We start from the raw sequence: 22,103 nt of genomic DNA on the forward strand, positions 1-22,103 counted from the left end.
TTATTGCACATTTAAGAAGGAAGACAGAACTATTACCTACTTTCATCCTTCAACTCTAGACACAGATATTTGCAATGTCACTTACATTTCTTTTAGATACTTTGGTTCATGGACAGTTCTCAAGGCAAGTTCTTGCAGTTTCTCTTGCGCAAAGTTGTCTGTTACTCCTTGCTGGAAAGTTTCATGAAGGATTGTACCAATCAGCATCTGCCGTGAACGGGACTCACAACTCTACAAGAAAAAAAAAAATCACAACCAGCAATACAATTTACTGTAACCAAAGTCCTCTCTAATCTTTTCCATGTGTGGACTTTTTCCATCCATGTGCAGAATATTTTATGTAAACCGAGCTAGGTGCAAATTTGCACCACCAGTAGAAACAAAAAATCTTAGCTGTGAGTGCTCTACTAATCAGTTGGGAGGGGGACCTGAATCTTTCCTGAATGGCCACACAAGCACACAGCTTACCAGGAACACTGACTGTAACATACATAACATGGGGCATAAATCCTTGTTAATACACCCTTTTTCAGAAAGCAAACCTAAGCAAAATCTTCTCTAGATTTTCTTTTTTGATTGGGTTACAAACTCCACTAAGCACTACATTTTTGTCCATGAGCAAGCTTGCACTTAAGCCTTTTTACAATATATTGTATTGAAGACTAAGGTGTTTTAAGTGACATGGCAGGAACCCACACAAATGGAGCTCTCAGACATACATAATAGTGATCTGATTTCCTATTAGCTTTTGAGAGTTTTATTTAAACACCAGAGTCCCCGCACCCAGCCTCTGCCAAGAGCATCAGCCATTGACAGAGTTCCTGTCCCTGGAATCTACTCCTTTCCCATCCCTGCTGGCTCAATACTTCCTGCAGGCCTTCCCTTCCCTCTAGGTCTAACAGCCAACCTTCTCCCCACAAAACTCCAAGGCGGCGGCGCCAATGCATCCCAGAACGTATGAACAAGTCACCCCTGTCCAAGCAGCAGGAAAAGAATCACTCCAAGCCATTACACCACTCTCACACACAAGTTGCTGTGGGCTCCTTTCAGCACCATCAAACCTTGAATGCTCCTGCGAACAGTAGGGACCAGACTCCCCTCAGGCAAATGAAATGGAATCAAAAATTCCTCCCACCACTCTATATTCAAATCAGGCTGCTTCCTAACTTATGTTTCCTGGGAGGCAACAGGGAGAGCAAAGGAAGATTATCCTTGCATTCAGTTCCTGCACCTGGACCCAATCATGGCCTGCAGCAGCCTAAAGCTGCATTTATAGGGGGTTCAGGGAGATGGGGGACAGGTGCCCATGGGAATAGGGCTGCCATCAGGGTGACTCAGTGGGAAGGAAGATTCAGTGAAATGGGGGGACAGGGAGGCTGGGTGCAGCATGAGGCAGGGGTGAGCAGATAGGTGACTTCGGGAGGCTGGGGGTGGGGTCCCATGTGGGTCCAGTCCATGGCACACTTGCGGGGGGAAGGGAGAGGGAAAGGCACTAAGGCAGCTCAGCCTCTCTTCCCAGACCAAGTCTCTGTTCGTGCAAAGACCCAAAGGATACCCAAGCTCCCTCCTGCATGTGTGGGGTCCTCAGCCCCAGCATCACCTCCTCCCACTGCCACCAGGCGCAGCACAACCTAACCTGCTGCCAGGGAAGGAGGAGGATGCCAGCCACTCATGCACCTCAGGAGCCCAACCCACTTGGCCAGGCCACACACAGCCCAACCTGAAGCCCATCCTGCAGAAACAACTGAGTGATACGCATCTCTTACTATGGTGACCGCAAGCTCAGTGGGGCCTAGGGGAGGTGCACGCCCAGCAAAAGGTGGTACTTTTCCATGGAGGGTGGCAAGGTGGCACTCCATGTGTAGCTCTGTGGCCCTGGCGGGGGCGGGGAATAGGTTTGTTTTCTTCACCTCCCAGCAGGAGCAGGTGCTTTTGCCTCATGGCTGTGCCCCAGCCGCGAGGCTCCAGCAGCAGTGCCGTCTTCCTGCTGCATGGTGGAGGAGGTGGAAGGGGCTGAGCTCCCGCAGCAGACCACCTGGGAGGCGGACTGCACTTTGAGAATCACTGGTATAGACTTTTATGTGATCTGTCACTAGTTGTAAAATATGTTATGTTCCATGGTTTTTGTACTTACTCTGAACTTCTCACTCAGCACTGCTTTTCTCATACATCGAATACTATTTGATACTGTAGTGCCAGAAAGCAGCAAGTCTGGGTACAGAATTAGATATCCAGAGTCTCTATTTATTATCCAGGTACCAGAATGACAATCTCCTTCTAAATGAATAATGTCTCCTGGAACTACTTGAACAGAGTACCTATAAAGAGATCAAACTGCAATAACCATTTGCAAGACAGAAGAATATATTGGAATATGAACTTTAGAAATAAAGTCAGAGTAAACTATTTACCCGTTTTTTCAGAAAATCAGCACAGAGAAAACAATGAAGTGAAATAAAAAGCAGTTTACACTAACAAAACAATGATGATTTCACTAATACAGAAACAGTATCTATGTCTGTTAGAGAGCATATTTCCAAAAAAGTTACATAGAACCTCCAGCCCATGGGCCACATCTGACCTGCTAAACAATTTAATCCAGCCCTCAGCGGGTCCCGGGGGCTGCTTTAAAAACTTCATCCAGTCTCCCCTTCTAATTCCAGTTCCTCTCCTGCATGCAGGAGAGGTGTGCCCAGTAGGCCTTGCCCACCATGTGCTGGAGCTTCTGCATAAACAGGATACCCAGCTTTTCTGTGCTTGCCACCTTTCCCCTGCACCAGGCAGCTGGGAAGAGGCTGAAGCTGTTTTCCAGCCTCAGGTGGCTGCAGACACTGCCAGCAACAATTTCTCCTGATGGCAAGGAGGCATGCAGGGACTGGGAACAAAGGGGGAAAATAGAAATCCATCCTTGGAGTAGGAGGGAAAGGAAGTCCCCCAGCCTCTTCCCTGCATGGGGTGCCTTTAGGGAGGAAGGAGTGGCCACAGCTGGGTAAGGAAAAGCACACACAGCCATCATACTAAAATTCTAAATAAAAAATAAATAAGAAAAGGTCATCACACAACATCAAGCAGTTTCGTGGGATTTTTCTATATGTGCACTTTTTTGGGTTAGTGGCCCTAACTAAAAAAGGTTCCTCACCCCGGCACAGTGATTCAGTAGAGACTACTGAAAAATATTAGTGTACTTTCTTTGACTATAAATCTTGCTAAGCACCTTTGATGCATTCCTGATTATGTGGTTTTTGGGGGCTCTCGTCGAGTCTGTCATGTTGACAACTTGCACAAAGCCAACACAATACACAGGGGAGGTGCACACACACATAGCTGAACAGTTATCATCAGTATTATAGCAGGATACCTGCCTGGATACCACTATGATGGCTTCTGAATTAGGGATGTTAAAGACCAGTCGACTATCAGATAAGCATTATATTCAAAATAATATGGACAAATTGGAGAAATGGTCAAAAGCCAATAGGATGCAATTCAGTAAGGGCAAATGCAAAGTACTCCACTTAGGAAGGAACAACTAGTTTCAGATATACAAAATGGGATGCAACTGTCTAGGAAGGACCACTGGAGGGAGGGATAGCTCAGTGGTTTTAGCATTGGCCTGCTAAACACAGGGTTGAGTTCACTCTTTAAGGGGGCCATTTAGGGATCTGGGGCAAATCTGTCAGGGATGGTACTTGGTCCTGCTGTGAGGGCAGAAGACTGGATTTGATGACCTCTCAAGGTCCCTTCCAATTCTATGAGATAGTATATCTTCATATATTATATTATAGTAAAGAATCTAGGAGTCATGGTGTACCACAAGCTAAATATGAGTCAACAGCATGACACTGTTGTAAAATAAAAAAACCCCACAACTCCAAACATCTTTCTGGGATGTTAGGCTGTATTAACAGGAGTGTTGTAAGCAAGACACAAAAAGTAATTCTTCCGCTCTACACTGTTCTGATTAGGCCTCAACTGGAGTACTGTGTCCAGTTCTGGGTACCACGTTTCGGGTACGTCTAAACTACATGGCTCTGTCGACAGAGCCATGTAGATTTGTTGTTTTGGCAAAGTCAAATGAAGCCGCGATTTAAATGATCGCGGCTTCATTTAAGTTTACATGGCTGCCGCGCTGAGCCGACAAACAGCTCATCAGCTGTTTGTCGGCTCAGCACGCTAGTCTGGACACTCCCCTGCCGACATCAAAGCCATTTGTCGGCAGCCCCGGTAAACCTCGTCCCACGAGGAATAACGGGGCTGCCGACAAAGGGCTTTGATGTCGGCAGGGGAGCGTCCAGACTAGAGTGCTGAGCCGACAAACAGCTGATCAGCTGTTTGTCGGCTCAGCACGGCAGCCATGTAAACTTAAATGAAGCCGCGATCATTTAAATCGTGGCTTCATTTGACTTTGCCTATGTGTCTAATCTACATGCCTCTGACGAGAGGCATGTAGTCTAGATACAGCCTTCAAGAAAGATGTGGAGAAACTGGAGAAGATCCAGAGAAAAGCAACAAAAATGATTAAAGGTCTAGAAAATATGACCTACAAGGGAAGATTGAAAGAACTGGCTTTGCTTAGTCTGGAAAAGAGAAGATCGAGGGGGGACATAACAGTTTTCAAGTACCTAAAAGGTTATTACAAGAAGGAGGAAGAAAAATTAATTCTCCTTTGCTTCTTGTCCTAGCCTCAGAGGTTATGTTTCTAAATTGTAGCAAGGTTACTGGTTGGACATTTGAAAAAACTTTCTGAGGCTATGTCTACACACAACAACATTATTTCAGAATAACTGATGTTATTCCAAAATAACACTGCCCGGCTCTAAACAGCAAGCAGTTATTTCAATATAATGCCAAAATAATGTTGAGACGGAGGACTTCTTACTCCAACTCCCATAACCCTCATTTTACAGGAAGCAAGGGAAGTTGGAGGAAGAATGCTCTAACTTGGACTTCCTGCTGTATAGACAGTGCCAAAAGCCAAAATAAGCTATTTCGATTTGAGCTACACAACTGACATAGCTCAAGTTGCATAGGTTATTTTGGCTTTAGACCTGCTGTGTAGACGTGTGCTAACTGTCCCAGTGGTTAACTGCTGGAATAAATTACTTAGAGATGTTGTGGAATCTTCATCATTGGAGATTCTACGAAAGTTAACATAGTTATTTTAACCAGCCTGTATAATAACCAATTCTGCAAGGGTATCTCTGTATATTTCCACCAGTTCAATTATCATGACCATGAAAGAAAGAGCATTATCTGCTGCAGCAAGCACAAACAAAACTGCACATTTACAGTTTCACCATTTTGCACATTTGTTAGATTAAGTGGTATAAAAGCTAAAAGACAATATAATCAAGAATAAAACAAGGCACAAACATATTATATTAACTGTATTAAGATAATATAGTCTGAAATTTGTTTTAATCTTTCAGAGCAAAAAAAACCCCAAACCCAGAAGACAACATGCAGAAAACTTTTCATAATAGAACACCATATCCCCATCACAGAAAATATTGATCTCAATTACCAGTCATTCCTTAGAATACACAGTTCTGTATCTTCAAGCAACGGAGAAGATGTAATTATCAGATGTTTCTCGGGACCATCTTCATTTTTCTGTATTACCTTGATTCTTAATACACGGTATCTATTGTTCAAACCTTTACTGAGTGTTGTCTCATAGAAGTCCACTGTTCTCTTCTGAAAACTTAATTAACAGTTATATTAATGCAAACGAATAGATGGCGTTGTTTGCAGAGACCATAAGCCACTCTACAATTCAATTTGAAGCCAGCTTCCTAGTGTTAAAACAAGTTTTCAATCCCTTGCCGCATCTCACCCCATGGCAAGGTTTTTCTGTGAAACGTGACTGAAAACAGTTAATAAAGGAGATCCGGAGCCTATATCGACAAGACATTGTTCCAGAAACTCCAAATTCAATCTGTGCCAAAGCTGGCTTGATGGTGTTGGAAAGAGACGCCATCGCCCCGCCCCCAACACAAACCGGGGAGCTCCGCAACGTGACCGGCAGACACCCTAACTGCCAGTAGAGACACGGCCCGTAGCGTGGCTCTGCAGGAAGCACCCCCCCCACCCCAGGTATCTGCGTGTCGGGGCCGCCCCCCGGCCGATGCGGTAAGGCTCAGCTGCTCTGAAGCCCTTTCCCCGGGGCGCAATGCCAGTTCCCCGGCGCCCCCTGGCCCTCGGGCACGGCGCGGGCGGAGGAGGACTCGGTCGCCGCAGCGAGGGCAGCGCGCCTGAGCCGCGCTCCCAGTTCAAAAGACCCGCGCCGCGCCTGCGCCCTCCCCCTGCGGTACCTCTCCACCGGGGCCCCCCAGACGCTGTTCTCTGGCAGCCGCCGTCGCGGCTCTTCCCGGCCCGACTCCATAGCGACGGCGGGAGACACCGAGAGACCACACGGGCGCGCAAGCCCAGTGCGCGTGGGTGACTCTCCCACCATGAATTGAAATCCCGCCGGCCTGAGAGTTGCGCAGGCGCAGTGGCGCCGCGCTCAGAAGTATCTGCTCAGGGCAGCGCCGCTCTGCTGGAGGCTGGTGAGCGAATGGCGGGCGCGAGCGGCGCTCAGCCAATAGGAAGCCGGCAGGCGCAGCGGGGGAACTGAAGCCATAAAACTTAGCAAAGAGTCAGGAGCTCAGTATCTCCACCTACGCGCCAATAGTGGGGTCGCTCTCTAGATGTCCCACTGTTTAGGGAAGCTCCGGGAAAATCTGCCCAACAAACAAAAGCACCTGGACCCCCACCCGGCCCGTAAGGACTTCAGCCACAAGAACGACTATATTTGGTCTGAGCAAAGGAATTCCACGCTGGAAGGTGAAAAAAAACCAGTGTGGGATAATTTATCTACATAAATTTTAATTGAGGTGACTGTGCTATATTCCCTGTTAATAAATTTTGTTCTTTTTATGTCTAGTAAGGGAATTATGAGGAAATATTTAGTTTTCCCAGATTTCTGGGTGCATTTTTATTTTGTAATTTTTAAAGGAAATGTGCAAACTCATACGTTTTCCACGTGTGTTACTAGAGACAGAATTTAGCATGCAAAACCTTTATTACTGTATTGATCTGACATAGAAAAGAATTATGCTTGAATACTACAGGCCCACTGCCAAACCTTGCAAGAATGGGGGTTTAAAAAAAACAAAACTGAATTTCACCATACTGTTTTTACAGAGTTGCCCTTCAGACAACTGCAATTTAAGTCTACACATATACTTAGTGATTTGTAATTTTTAAGAGTTCCTTCCAACACAATTAATTCGCCTTTAAATAAAACTAATGGACAGACCAAAATGTTAATTGTAGTTAGCTTTAATCAAGGATGACAATTTGATTTAAGATTAACTGCAAGAAGAAATATAGTATAATTCCAGAAACATGCATTTCTGTTGTCTGCAATATTTACAACTCATATAAAGAGATACCATTGTTATTCAAGCTTCTAATAAAATAAATTCAAAAATCTCATCTGCCAAAACATATATCAAAGAAATAGATATATTTTAATAAAATGAAAAAAAAATCCAACCACAAATTTTATTCTGGCTCTATAAACTCAAATTCTAGGTTGTGTTAAAAATAAAAGTGATATTGATCATGAAATCACTGGTTGGTTAATATTTCCATTACCAGGACATCACTCAAATATTTACAGTCAATAAATAAATGTGCATTAAACAATTGAAAGAATAGTTATTCTGGTTTTATTCTACAGTTATTCTAATTTTAGTTTCTTCAGCTAAGAAAGTGTTCATTAAATTGAAATTGTACCAGTGTAAATCACGTCTGAGCAGATCTGTTAAATAATTTCCTACCACAAGAGCAGCAACTGTAGTAGAAAAAACTCAGTACAACAATACACAGCAAAGACATCATAGCGCACACATCCATTAATTCATACTGTAATCATCCCCACTTGTGTAAACACTCCAGTGCAGCCTTTGTCGTCTCCTTCCACAAAAAGTGAACACATGGTCCATACAGATAAATGCTACAGAATACAGTCTTTGACCATGCTTTCCCTTTCCTCACAACACAAAAACAAATTTATATTGGGGCTAATATGACAAGGTGTAGAGCACCCTCCATTTCCAGAAAAGCGACTTGAGGGGATTCAACATCTTACAAAATGGTATTCAGTATCTTGCAGGATTGGGCCCAGAGACCTCTAACATTGTAATGTAGGAATTGTCATTTATAAAATCCTATTTTAAGTTAATAGCATACCTAGTAATAGCATTATTTTAAAAAGATGAGTGAAGTTACTAACTTTCAAGTTACAAGACTCTGTTTTTAAATGAATCATTCTCATTACTGGTATTTATTGAAATAGTTGAGTTTCTTATTTAATGAAAGGTCTACCAATCAGAAGATAGAGAACAAATTTCTTTAACTGTACACAATTGATATACAATTGAGCAACCCTTATATTGTGTGCTACCCAAGTTCTACTTTTACAGATCATCATAAACACATCAGAATTAGGTTCATTTTATTCGATAATTTCATCTTATTTTTTATTTATTAAGAAAAGTAGATGTTTAACTCCTGGATTAACAAGTAATACAACTGATAAATAATATTAAAATCCTGGAATGACGTCATAGAGCTAAACAGCAAATAGTCTGAAACCCGTATACAAATCTGATTCCCTTCCACATAACTGTGACAGTTGTAAGTTATATAATTTATTTGTATTAACCTAAGAGATCATAGAGGTACAAGTGCAAAGAGCTGGTTATAGATAACTAATGTCCACATCAGGCAATTTCCTGAACTGATTCCAAAAGGCTGTATTATCCCATGCTTTTTTTTTTTTTTTTTTTTTGGTAAATAAAATTAAGCACTAAAATTCCAGTAGTTCACAGTGACAGATTAAATTTTCCATTTCAAGTAAATTACTCACAAACATAACATGAAGACAAATACTGAAATACTGTAGTTTTTCAGTGAAGAACATATTTAGTTGAGGTGCAACAACTGTTTCATAAATTCATATGTGGTAAAAGCCACAGCCTGCGAAGGTATACAACGAACATAATTCAGAGATAATCCCCGGTATAATCCTCTTCGTATTCCATAGTGCCTATATACATACTTCAGTGTCTGCAACATTGTACTGAAAAGATAAAAAACCCAAGCCCTTTATTCAATACAAAGATTTATTTAATCTTGAAAATTATCTTAATTATAAGACATGTAATGGTAACTTTTTGATTATGAGATAGCTAATGATTGGTGCCCTCCCAAGCTAGGTGAACTCCCCAAAGACTTATCTGCTATCATTCACAGAGCCCACAGAGGTGCTGCAGCCAAGAGCCGGGGACAGCAGTGTCAGGTAACTAAGGATCCCAGGGGATATGTTACTTTAACATGGGTCTCTGTACTGTAGTGTGGATGCCAGAACCCTAGGCTGAGTATAGGGCAGAAAATTCTTAACGTGGAGTTAAAATTCAATGTAGATGCTCAATCCCAAGATTCTCTGATACAGGTCAACTTACTTGAGTTCCAGGCTTACATTGCTGTATACACATAGTATAGATCAAATATCACAGGCTCTCTTATAGTGCACTTTGATAACCATAAGTAGGTGTGAAAACTCCGTAACAGACCATTGTTCAAACCTTTCTATTTACTTCACACTTTTTAAAAAACAAACTAGCATTAATTTGCATGGGGCAAATGGGAGTTGAAGTGCATTAATTTTCTAGTCATTTATAAAGGTTGGACCTCCCTGGTCAGGAAAAGGAGGATCCCCAGCATTCTGGTGGCCCAGGGCTGCTGCCTGCCTGTTAACTTTTCTACCAGTGCCAAGCAAGCTCTGCATAGAAGCCAAAGAAGAGAGGACTCCCAACATTCTGGTGGCAAGAATGGAACAAGAAGAATGCTCAACCAGGCAGTAATAGTACTTCGAGCTATTGTGCTGGCTGGATGCAGTGCTGCTCCTCTGGGATGCATCTGGAAAACTGGAACTTGACTCAAGTTAGAGTGCATGCACATATGAAAGCAACAGGGTCTAGGTCACAGTTTAACACAGACTTGACTTGAGCTCAGTCCTGGGCTTAAATTGTAGATACACCCTCAGTGTCTAACTGTAACTGTATTGTGAATCAGTACTTTGATCACAAGAAAGTTAAGATTAACAAGAAAACAAAAATCACACTGGAGCCAGATCCTGAACCATTTAAGACAATGGAAGTTGGTGACAACAGTCCCCTGCACTCCTATTTAAGTCAAGGAGACTGGACTAGAAGGGTATGTGTACACTGAGGAGCTATTTCACGTCTATTGAAGCAGCCTGTTATTTCAAAATAGATTTAGAAATAATGGGTGGCTTATTCCGAAATCCCAATAACCCTCATTCCACGAGGGTTAGGGGTCATTTTGGAAGAGTGAATTAGTGTAGACCAGTGGTCTCCAACCTTTTTACACCCAATATCACTTTTTAAATCTCCAAACAGGCGAAGATATACCGCCCCGCCCCTTCCTTGAAGCCCCGCCCTCTCTATTCTCCTCCTGTCCACTTGCTATCCCCAGCCCTTACTTACACACTCTGATAAACAGTTTATTTTTAAATTATGTGATGTATAAAATTAAAATCACGTGTTTATAGTTATGAAATAAATGGTCTGTTTTTTATTCATGCTATTTAAATCTAAAATGAAGCATTTATAATTATACATTTTGTGGGGACAGAGTTCTGTGGTGGGGGGCAGGGAAGAGGGAACAGGGTGCTGGGAAGGCAGAAGACAGGGCTCTGCAGCAGGGGACAGAGTGCCAGTGGGGACAGGTTTCTGCAGCTGGGGACAGGGTGCCAGTGGGGACAGGAATAGGGACCGAGTTCTGTAGCTGGGAACAGGGGAGTGAGAACAGAATTCTGTGGCTGGGGACAGGAGAGTGGGGACAGAGTTCGGGGAGTGGGGACCAGAATTCTGTGGCTGGGGACAGGGGAGTGGGGACAGAGTTCTGTAGCTGGGAACAGGGGAATGGAGACAGAGTTCGGGGAGTGGGGACAGAGTTCTGTGGCTGGGGACAGGGGAGTGGGGACAGTGTTCGGGGAGTGAGGACAGAGTTCTGTAGCTGGGGACAGGAGCGTGGGGACAGAATTCTGTGGCTGGGAACAGGGGAGTGGGGACAGAGTTCTGTGGCTGGGGAGTGGGGTGCCAGTGGAGGCAGAGTGTCCCCTGTATCTGCCTCCTCCCAGGATTCCTGCCCCCCCAGAGGGAAACCAGCGCGTGCCTTCCCTGGGGCTGCCCCCCCCCCCGGTGCAGGGAAGCCCCGCGCACGCCTGCCCCAGGGCTGACTCACCCCTCCTGTGTGGTGCAGGGAGCCGATGCTCCCTCCTGCAGTACATCCAGCAGAGCAGCTAGCGCTACTTCCGGAATCGCCGGAAGTGGCACTAAGCTGCAGGACTTCTGTCCATCCCTGGGAAGCCAACACTACCTCCATTTTCACTTGAGGTAGGTAGTGGGGCTTCTTGGGGGTGGGAGGGAAATGGAGGCGAGGCGGACAGGACTCCTCACGATCCATTAGTTGAGGCCTCGCGATTGACCAGTCGATCGCGATCGACCTGTTGGTGACCACGGGTGTAGACAGTGCCACATTACAAAATAAGCTATTTCTAAATGAATTTGAAATAAGCTACACAATTTGCATAGAGCAAATTGCATAGCTTATTTCGAGCAAAGAGTGCTGTGTAGACGCACCCTAAAAAACCTCTCAAAGCTTTTCTAGTCCTACAATTCTATGATTCAACAGAACCAGAAATGGGACCTTGGAACCTATTTATGCCAAAGGAAGCTGTAGTAAACAGAGGTCTGACAGGAAGAGCTTCAGTGATGAAGATCTCATATGACAAGAATTCATATCTGTGATTTTTAAGAGATCACAATAAAAATAAAAACCCAAAACAATTTCTCTCTCAGAGAAGAGCATAGAATCATATTTCCATCTGCACACAGCACAGTAAATCATATATTATTTTTAAACTAATAGGTTTACTTATACATTTAAGAATTCAGTTACTACAACTGAAAAGGATGGTATAATATAATACTTACAGGCACTTGTCAGCATCTGGAAGAACCGTTCCTAACTGCATTCGTCTACGAGTTACATCAAGTGGATAACTGATGATGAAAGGATTTAAGAAAAAAAGCATTTAAACTAATTTCTTGCATGATGAAAATATGAACATAATCTATAGGAACATATATATATAAAATTTCATGTGAAACCTCAAAGTTCCCTTTACCAAGAGTCAAGCTCCATGCCCAACACAGCTCAAAGTTCTCCAGAAAGGGAGATTTCTCCCATCATAATTTAAAACTGTGAACAAGATACATCTTAATATATTTAGGCACAAGTAAAGAAGATACGTGACAATCAGAAAAATCAGAGCATAAAACTATTTATGTAAAACCTTTAAAGAATCAACAGAAATACATGTGAGACATTTGTAATCAACTAGTTTAGAAAAAAAACATTGCAAAATAAACAAATCCAATCAATTCTCTTTCTGGGCTATTGAAAAAATCTGACAAACGCCATGAGAAGAAAGGGAAAACAAAAATAAGCTATACTAAATACAAAAGCAACAAAGCTACCCCTATGAAACTTGTACTAAATACAGTCACTTAAATATACATTTGTAGCTATGATTTTGCAAGTTACATTTTGTTTTAAAATTAGCTGTTGTAAACAACCCCTAGTCAAGGTAACATTCTAATTTACTTTAATGGGAAATTTGTCAGAGTAAAGATAGCAGGATCTGCCCTGATAGATATACTTTAAAGATCTTCAAAATTAAAATACATTTGGAAAGCGAAGCACCATGAAGTCAATCCATTCTAGTTTCTCACCTATCAGCTTAACTCTGAAATAGTACACTTAAGAAAATTTCTTAATACAAGATAGCATGTAATTGCTCCAATAAATGCAGATAAAAACCCCAAACAAATCCAAATCCTACCAAAACTTACGATATTGTCTGTGCTATGGTTCCAGCTAAGCCACCACACAGCAAGCTAACGTGTGTTTTCAAAACTAAGACTTCAGGATTATCTAATGAAGGTCTTCCTAGCAGGTTAGGTGCATGGGCAAGTCCAATGCTCTTTAAGGAACTATAGGTAAAAAATGAAATACCTGAAAGAAAAAAATATAATTATGTAAACTTTGCGAAAAAAAAGTTTCTTATTGATTCAAAGTCTTTGTAATAGAACACTGTAATCACACACTGAATTATTTAATTTCTGATTCTTTAGAAGGCTCTTAATAAATACTATTAGAGATGTAGCCATGTTAGTCTGGTCTTGCTGAAACAAAAGACAGGACTATGCAGCACTTTAAAGACTAACAAGATGGTTTATTAGGTGATCAAAAAAATGTGCACACATATAAAATTGAAAAATCAGATTCTAAAATTTGTCAATTTTATATATGTGTTCACATTTTTTTGATTGTATCCCTTTGGTATATATGGCCATGCCAATTTTCTTCCACAATTTGATCTGAGGAAGTGGGTCTGGCCCATAAAAGCTCATCACCTAATAAACCATCTTGTTAGTCTTTAAAGTGCTGCATAGTCCTGTCTTTTGTTTAATTAAATACTAGGAAAGAGAAAAATCACATACATTACATAAATGATGCTGTGGTTTAGGAGTCAGCTGATTGTAATTTGCAAAGTGCTGAGAAAAGTGCAAAGTGCTTTGGAAAAGTGTCTTGGACATTAATTTTAAGAATTGTTTTGTACTATATATACACACAATGGAAGTGTACATACAATAATACTTTGCATTTGAATAGTAGGAACTGCTAACCAAGGATCTTGAAACATTATGAAAAAGACAATTACCTGTTTCCAAAATAGGTGTTCTTTGAGATGTGTTGCTCATGTCCATTCAACGTAGGTGTGCGTGCTTGCCACATGCAGCAGTGCCGGATGATTTTCCCTCAGCAGTATCTACAGGGACTGGCTCCAGTGCTCCCTGGAGTGGCACACACATGCCGTACTATATAGTGCGCAGCTGGGGCTGCTCCTCCCTTTGTTTCTTCTTGCTGGAAACCCTGACGGGAAGGAGGGTGGGATGTTGAATAAACACAAGCAACACACCTTGATGAATACCAGTTACAGAAACAAGTAACTGTCTTTTCTTCTTCAAGCACTTGCTCGTGTCCATTCAATGTAGGTGACTCCAAGCAGCATCTGCGGAAGTGGGTAGGAGTTTAAGGACACGCTGAAGGCAACACAGCTCTGCCGAACCCAGTGTCAACTCTGGCCTGCTGCATAAATGGGACATGAGCTTATGTACTGAGGACCATGTCACCAGTTTGCAGATGGCCTGAATAGGGACGTAGGCTAAGGCGGCTGCCAAAGAGACTTGTGCCTTGGTAGAATATAGACTATGCACGAATGGCGGGGGGGAATTGAACACCTGCCAGCTTGTAGCACCTCCTGACACAGATGATGATCCACTTGGAAATCCACTGTAGAATACCAGAAGACCCTTCATGCGATCCGTGTAGGTGACAAAGAGCTAGGAGGGTTTACAAATGAGCTTCGTCCACTCTAGGTAAAAACCAAGTGCTCTCCTAATGTTCAGTGCATGGAGGTGCCTCTTCTCACTGGTCTTATGGAGCCTGGGGTAGAAGGATAGAAAGATGATATCCTGGCCCATGTGGAAGACAGGCAAAACTTTGGGCAGGAAGGCCAAATGAAGTCTACATTATACTTGGAAAAGACCATATGCAGGGGTTATGACATCAGAGCACAGAGTTCAGACACTCTCCTGGCTGATGTAATTGCCACTAAAAAGACCTCCTCGGTGGAAAGGACCATAAGGGAGCAGAGGCCAGTGGTTTGAAAGGAGGCCCTGTCAGCCTAGAAAGGATCTGTGGGAACAACTTCTCTGGCTGCCATATCATGCGAAAACACTGAGTGACCTCAGATTGGCAAATGGAAGGCTGACATATCTTCCAGGTCTACCCTGAGGCCCGGACTACACTAGGAGTTTACACTGATTTTAGCCACATAAGGTCAATTTTCTAAACAATGTGTCCACACTACCAAACCTGTCTTGTCGACTTTAAGGGCTGCCGAAGTCCATGTCGAGAACTCCTGATTTCACAAGGAGTAACGCTATTCCCGACCTTGCCTGCTCAAGTTTACAATAGTATAGACACAGCATTGGCAAAAGTCGAGGTTATTAGCCTCCAGGAGGCATACCGCAATGCACCACTCTGAGCAGAATGTGCACCTCTACTGCTCTCCAAGTGAACAAGGAAAGTCCCAGGAAAGTCTGAATTTCATTTCCCGTGTGGCCGGTGTTGTGAGCGCACTTCAGAGCAGGCAACACACCTGAGCAGCACACGTGGCCATGATTTCCAACACTTCCGTGAGTTCCAATACTTGGAGTCCCGTTAGCTCTAGTTCCCTGGGGCACAGAAGAGCATCAGTGTGGAGTGGCCAGGAGATCTTGGACCTCATCGAGGTGTGTGAAAAGGAATCTATTCTGTCTGAGTGCCAATCCAGCAAAAGAAACAGATGTTTACACAAAGACCAGCTTTCCAAGCCTGACCATATAGTCATGCCAAGACATTCCTTTCATCGGCATAGAGGACTACAAGGTGGTGGAAGCGGAGGAGGAGGAAGATCACTGAGAGCCAAGAACTTTTTATCACATTGGAGCCAGTCCCCTCCTCCCAAGAGGACTCCCAGCCAAGCACTGATCATGGGGAAGGCACTTCTGGTGAGTTCACAATTTTCTTCTTACTACTAGCAGGTTGAGGTAATTGGGTGTGATGTGATTAACCAGCATGAGGGGCCCAAAACAGCTTGTTAATGTGTCTGCAGATAGAGTGGGAGTCGTCCCTGAATAGCTCCATGAAGCTCTCAGATAGGAACTCTTTGATCACTCTTACAAGATTTCTAGGGAGGCCAGCCTTATTCCATCCTTCATGGTAGGACACCTTCACACACCAAGCCACCACTAAGTAGTCTTGTGTCACTGAACCACAAAGCATTGCAGAAATAAGGCCCAGGTTTCTGGTCATATTCAGCCAGCATGCTTTCCCTATCACTCTATATGACTCGGAGAATACGGATATCTTGCATGGCAACCTGCATGCAGGAAAAGGGGAAGTTATTAGCACCTTCCCTGGGAAGCTGCATGTGCCAGACACAGAGGGAAGCCTCCTTGCCCCATTGCCCCCCTCCCACCTGCAGGCTCCTGCAGGCTGCGAAAGTAGCACTGTCCTTGAAAGCCGTGTGTGCTGGATGACCAGACTCCGTTCTCCCACTTTCTGCAGGATTGTTCCCTTCCAGACCCCTTATCATGCCTGCTTCCACATAAGTCTAGAGGTTCCCTCGAGAACTCTGCTGTGTAACTGCTGAACAAGTGACCACTTTAAAGCAAAACTTTGGCCGTGCACAGTACACATCTCCATTGTTTTTATGGAGACCTTTGCTATATGGTAACAGATTAGAGTTAGGTTTAACACAATGTATTTCCTGTAGTGTGTATCCTTGTAACTTTTTGTTACAGTGGGAACAGCAGCCAGCTCACTGTGTACTCTCCCAGCTCCACCAGCTCCCAGCCTGGTGCAGATCCGCAGGTGAAAACAGTCAAGGGAAGACATGTTCAAGGAACAAATGGACTGGTTAAGTATGCTCTTGGAGGAGATGCAGGCCAAGTGCCAGGACAGAGTCACGCAACAGCAGAAGAGGAGAGTGTGCAGGGAGTTGCAGGCCAGGCAACAGGACAATATCTTTACCTCCCTGACAACAGTAATGAAGTGCCTGGAGATCATCTCCCACCCTGGAACCCTGTCCGCCCCATGCAAAATAACTTTTCCCCCTCCCACAGTTCCATAGCCTCCACCCCCAGGGACTCCCGGACATGGGAGCAGGGGGGCACCCAAAGGCAGCCTTAGCCTCCAGGAGCTCAGGAGGCAAAAGGCTGTCCTTCACACATTTCTAAGCCCCCCCTCCCCCCCCACACACACCAGGTTCCCACCATGGACTTCTTTTATTTCCTTGCTGTATTCCCTAAATAACAAAACAACATGATTTCTGAACAACAGGCTTTTTATTACTTGTATTGCAGGGGTGGGATGAGGGATTACAGGCAAACATAGTGAATGCAGTGGTATCTCACTGACAGCAGTATGCATGAATCTCAAAACTGGTCATTCATAAAACTTTCTTTCAAAGTGCCTCTGATTTGCACTGTCCTGCACTGTGCTCTCCTTATCACCCTGGTGTCTGGCTGCTCAGTTTCTATTTAGATGCTCTGCCTCTGCCCTCCACCTGCCACATACCTTTCCCCCTTGCTCTCACAAAGATTATGGAGCACACAGCAGGTCAACACCACAAAGGTAATGTTGCATTTGCTGAGATCCAACCTAGTCAGGAGACTCCTAAACCGTCCCTTTAAATGTCTAAAAGCACATTCCATCACCATTCTGCACTTGCTCAGCCTGTAGCTGAACTGCTCCTTACTGGGGGCCAGGCAGCCCATGTATGACTTCATGAGCCACAGGAGCAAGAAGTAGGTTGGGTTGCCAAGGATCATTATTAGCATTTCCACTCCTCCAACTTTAATTTTCTGATCTGAGAAAAAAAAAAGTTCCAGTATGCATCTTTCTGAAGAGGAAGGAGTCCCTAAAGATGTGCACATTGTGCACCTTTCCTAACTATCTGTTAGGAAACTGTTGGTAAAACAGCGCTTGTGATCCTCCAAAGCTTACAGCACCATGGAGAAGTATCCATTGCAGTTTATATACTCCTTTGCAAGGTGGTCGGGGGCCAAGATGAGGATCTGCATTCTCTCTATTGCTCCACTGCTGTTTTGGGAACCCCATCGCTGCAAAGCCATTCATTATGGTATCCACATTTCCTAGAGTCACAGTCCTCTGTAGCACAATGGCATTGATCACCTTGCTTACTTGTATAACAGCCCCCATAGTAGATTTCCCCACTCCAAACTGAATCCCAACTGACATGTAGCTGTCTGATGTTACAAGCTTCTACAGAGCAACTGCCATGCCACATGCTTCATGGTCAGACCGGGTCTCATTCTAGTATTCTTGCTCTTCAGGGCAGGGAAAAGCCCTTCACAAAGTTCCAAGAAAGTGGCCTTGCCTATTTGGAAGTTTTGCAGCTACTGCCAATCGTGCCATAGCTGTATCACAATGCAGTACCTTCCAGTCTGGGCTAGTCTCAAAGCACCAGAACCAGCGTTCCACTGTGTCCACAGGATTGACCGACAGCGGTTTTTCCATCAGCGCAAGGGCTTGCATAAATAGCAAATCCATGCGATTGGGAGATTCGTCCTTTTCCTGGTGAAGTGACATGTGTACACTCTCAAAATATTGCACCATTAGATACACCAAGGCAGATATCAACATCAGAATGGTTTGATACAAAACAGGATCCACGCTCACACTGCTATGGCAACAAAAGGCAAAAAGGGCATGAAAAAACTTTTTCCTATTGATCTGAAGCGAGCAGGGGAGGGACTAGATGAGTGCATTATGGGATGCTGACGACATGAACCCATACTCTCCTGCTGCACAGTTTTGATCCCAGCATGCATTGGGAGCATATCCCAAAATCCAAAGCAGCGTAGGCACTGTGGAATAGCTACCCACAGTGCACTGCTCTCAAAGTCAAATGCAGGCTCCTTAATGGGGAAGTGCTACTTCGGACTACATTGAATTCTTCCCTGTATTGAGGACACGGACCTTTGACTTTGCAAAATTGGGTGACCAGACATCAACCATAATAGAGCCAGACTTGTCTTATAGTGTAGAGATGGCCTGATTGAAGCAAGGGCAAGACCTTCATTCTTCAGATGCAGAACATAATCAAGGATCATTTGCAGTGGAGCCTGGATAAGGCTGATTCCCCTCTGGGTGGCACAAACTGAGAACTGGGTCCATTTTGTAGGTTGATCTGGCAGACAGCTTCCTGCTTTCCAAGAGAATCTCCCTCACCTCAAGTGAGCAGGATTGCTTCTCATGGTTCAGCCATGGAGCAACCATGCCATGAGGTACAGGAGCAGCAGGTTCGAATGCAGGAGGAGATTGTGATCCTGTAACAATAGAACTGTGCGGATGAGAGTGATGCACCAATGCTGGCATGGCCATGCTGATATGATGATGTTACACTTGGAGAAATACAAGTAGCAGAATCTTATTTGGAGGATAAGGCAGTATGCCACATTTATTGTGAATGCAGAATTCATTTACTGTCCCTAGCTACTAAAATTATCCACCATACATACATACACTCATACACAGATTATATATAACTACTAGCCGCAGTTGCTCATGCTAGTCCACTGGCCAGATGGTCTAGACACAAGGAGAGTTGCTGGGTCACATCAGTTTGCACTGATGGTCCTGGAGGATGATTATAGAACTGAAAGACCCAATCCTACAGTTTTGCACCCATTTTTTTAATGTGGTTTAGTCAATAGAGCCTGTCCTGTGCTACTGCCCCAGGACACTGTATGACCATGAGTCAACAGTTAATGGTAGATGACACTTAGATCTTTTTCTCGATGGAAGTTTTGTTTCTCTCTTTGTTGGGTGAATTCTTTTGTAGGGCTCCCTCCCATTGTTCTTTGACAACAAGGGTGGTCCTGTCAACTGGTCACTGAAACAGGCTAGTGTTGGGGACTGATCCCATTGCACACACACCCACATTCACACTTTTTAAATGAGATTACAGACACACAACTAACTTTAAACAGAGTTAAATCAGTACAAAGTTTTAAGATGGTGTTTCAGTTACAAAATGGAGTGACTTTAGTTAGCGTATTAAGTTTCTTCAAAGGCATTTCTTAACAGATTACAAACAAATTAATCCAAAGGTGATTAACTATGTTTCATTTATAAAATTCCATAAATAAAAAAAAATTGATCCACAATTCATGAGGTTGTACAATGTCTTACTGGTAGTTATAATTCATTGTAACTCATTAAAAGGGCCATTTAATCCTTCAGCCCTACATTGTACGCTTATTAAGTTTGTACGGATAGAGAGTACGCTTATTAAGTTTGCAGATGATACCAAACTGGGTGGGGTTGCAACTTCTTTGGAGGATAGGGACATAATTCAAAATGACCTTAGCAAGTTAGAGAAATGGTCAGAGGTAAACAGGATGAGGTTTAATAAAGAGAAATGCAAAGTGCTCCACTTAGGAAGGAACAATCAGTTCCATACATACAAGATGGGAAGCGACTGTCTAGGAAGGAGCATGGCGGAAAGGGATCTAGGGGTCATAGTGGACCACAAGTTGAATATGAGTCAACAGTGTGATGCTGTTGCAAAAAAAGCAAATATGATTCTAGGTTGTATCAACAGGTGTGTTGTAAGCAAAACTCGTGAAGTCATTCTGCCGCTCTACTCTGCACTAGTTAGGCCTCAGCTGGAGTACTGTGTCCAGTTCTGGGCGCCACATTTCAAGAAAGATGTGGAGAAATTGGAAAGGGTACAGAGAAGAGCGACAAGAATGATTAAAGATTTAGAGAACATGACCTATGAAGCCAGGCTTCATGAACTGGGCTTGTTTAGTTTGGAAAAAAGAAGATTAAGGGGGGACATGATAGCGGTTTTCAAATATCTAAAAGGGTGTCACAAGGAAGAAGGAGAAAATTTGTTCCTCTTGGTTTCTGAGGACAGGACAAGGAGTAATGGGCTTAAAGTGCAGCAGGGGAGGTTTAGATTGGACATTAGGAAAAAATTCCTAACTGTCAGGGTGGTCAAATATTGGAATAAATTGCCAAGGGAGGTGGTGGAATCTCCCTCTCTGGAGATATTTAAGAACAGGTTGGATAGACATGTGTCAGGGATGGTCTAGACAGAGCTTGGTCCTGCCTTGAGGGCGGGGGGCTGGACTCGATGACCTCTCGAGGTCCCTTCCAGTCCTATGATTCTATGATTGTCACCCTTTTGACCCTTCAACTTTCTGCAACTCAGAGCTACTGAAACCACTGACAGGAAAGCATGATGTCTGTTCTACAGCCTTAGCTGAGAGCCAACTGCCTTTCAACTCGTGCAGGAGAGCAGGTGTGGGCAATAAAATGGCAATAAAATATATACCACTATATTTACCTGCATTTCTGTAGATACAGGTGATCGCAGCTCCCATTGGCTGGGAATAGTGAGCTGCGGCCAAAAGGAGCTACAATCCCTTGTATCTGCGGAGGCATAAATACATGGTGTGGGGATCCATTAGGAGCTAACCCCAGCAGATTGGATCCAGTCCATGGGCTGGTATTTCCCCACCTCTTCGGTAGAGGCGTATGGCGTTAGCCCCTAGGGTCGCACGTTCAGTCCCTCCTGCCAACAACTCAGGTTCATCAGCTCTACAAGTAGGGGCTCAACTAGGATATTTCTGAAGCTTGGTGTGCTTGCTTGGCTACGTGAAGTATGCAACACCTGTACCATCTGGGTGTGGTGTACTGCCCCAACTAGTGGCACTGACACCACTTACAGAGAGAATGAGTCTGTTGATTGGCCTGAGCCAAAAGCCAGCTGGCTTGAAGCTCATGCACTAAGCTCCAGAGGTCCCAATTTTAATTCTGCCTGTTGGCATTATAATGAATATTACTCACACTGTGTCTTGCCTAATCTTCTGTAGGACCCTGCTGATCAGAGGAAATGGTGAGAACACGTACATGAGGCCTTCTGTCCAAGGAAGGAGAAAGGCACCCACGAGGTAGACTTCCTCCAGGCCCAGGCTGGAGCAGAACCTGGGGGAACTTAGCGTTCTGCCTAGTCACAAGTAAATGTACTCAGGGAGCGCCCTGATTTCAGAGGAGAGCAGAAGTATGTCCGGGTGAAGAGCCCCACTTGTCTGCCTATGTGGTCTGCAAGGGTATTCTTGGCCCCCAGGAGTTGTGGAGCATCCAAGTAGATGTGATGAATACGGAAGCCCCAGAGCCAAATTCTTCCTCACAGAGGGCTGAGGAATGGGTCCTTCCTTGCCTGTTAATGTAGCACATAGCGAGGACTCGGGCCACACTGACTGACAGGTGAATTAGGAATACCTCGCACACCTTGCGAACAGCCCTGGGCAGGA

At 44.0% G+C, this 22,103-nt stretch overlaps 2 protein-coding genes across 5 annotated transcripts in view; both read right to left on the reverse strand.

The window, feature by feature from the left end:
- The window catches only part of DNA2 (DNA replication helicase/nuclease 2), a 57,288-nt gene extending 50,123 nt beyond the window's left edge, over positions 1 to 7,165 (reverse strand). For both annotated transcript variants that reach the window (XR_012905595.1, XM_075934929.1), the window contains exons 1-4: positions 6,315 to 7,165; positions 5,525 to 5,704; positions 2,135 to 2,318; positions 86 to 231 (exon numbers count right to left, since the gene is read on the reverse strand). Coding sequence is in view for 1 of the 2 variants with exons in the window: in XM_075934929.1 (XP_075791044.1) it covers positions 86 to 231; positions 2,135 to 2,318; positions 5,525 to 5,704; positions 6,315 to 6,457 (653 nt within the window). In the remaining variant the exon portion in view is untranslated. The remainder of the gene's footprint in view (positions 1 to 85; positions 232 to 2,134; positions 2,319 to 5,524; positions 5,705 to 6,314) is intronic.
- Positions 7,166 to 8,504: 1,339 nt separating this feature from the next.
- The window catches only part of SLC25A16 (solute carrier family 25 member 16), a 33,686-nt gene continuing 20,087 nt past the window's right edge, over positions 8,505 to 22,103 (reverse strand). For 2 of the 3 annotated variants that reach the window (XM_075934930.1, XM_006125253.4), the window contains 3 exons: positions 12,996 to 13,158; positions 12,075 to 12,143; positions 8,505 to 9,133 (listed from right to left, as the gene is read on the reverse strand). In XM_075934930.1, the coding sequence (XP_075791045.1) occupies positions 8,977 to 9,133; positions 12,075 to 12,143; positions 12,996 to 13,158 (389 nt within the window). In that variant the 3' untranslated portion in view covers positions 8,505 to 8,976. Of the gene's footprint in view, positions 9,134 to 12,074; positions 12,144 to 12,995; positions 13,159 to 14,085; positions 19,107 to 22,103 lie in introns of those variants that run through there. The other variant, XM_006125254.4, reaches the window with a different exon arrangement.

The sequence above is a fragment of the Pelodiscus sinensis genome, chromosome 8 (genome assembly GCF_049634645.1).
Source record: "Pelodiscus sinensis isolate JC-2024 chromosome 8, ASM4963464v1, whole genome shotgun sequence".
Lineage (NCBI taxonomy): Eukaryota > Metazoa > Chordata > Testudines > Trionychidae > Pelodiscus > Pelodiscus sinensis.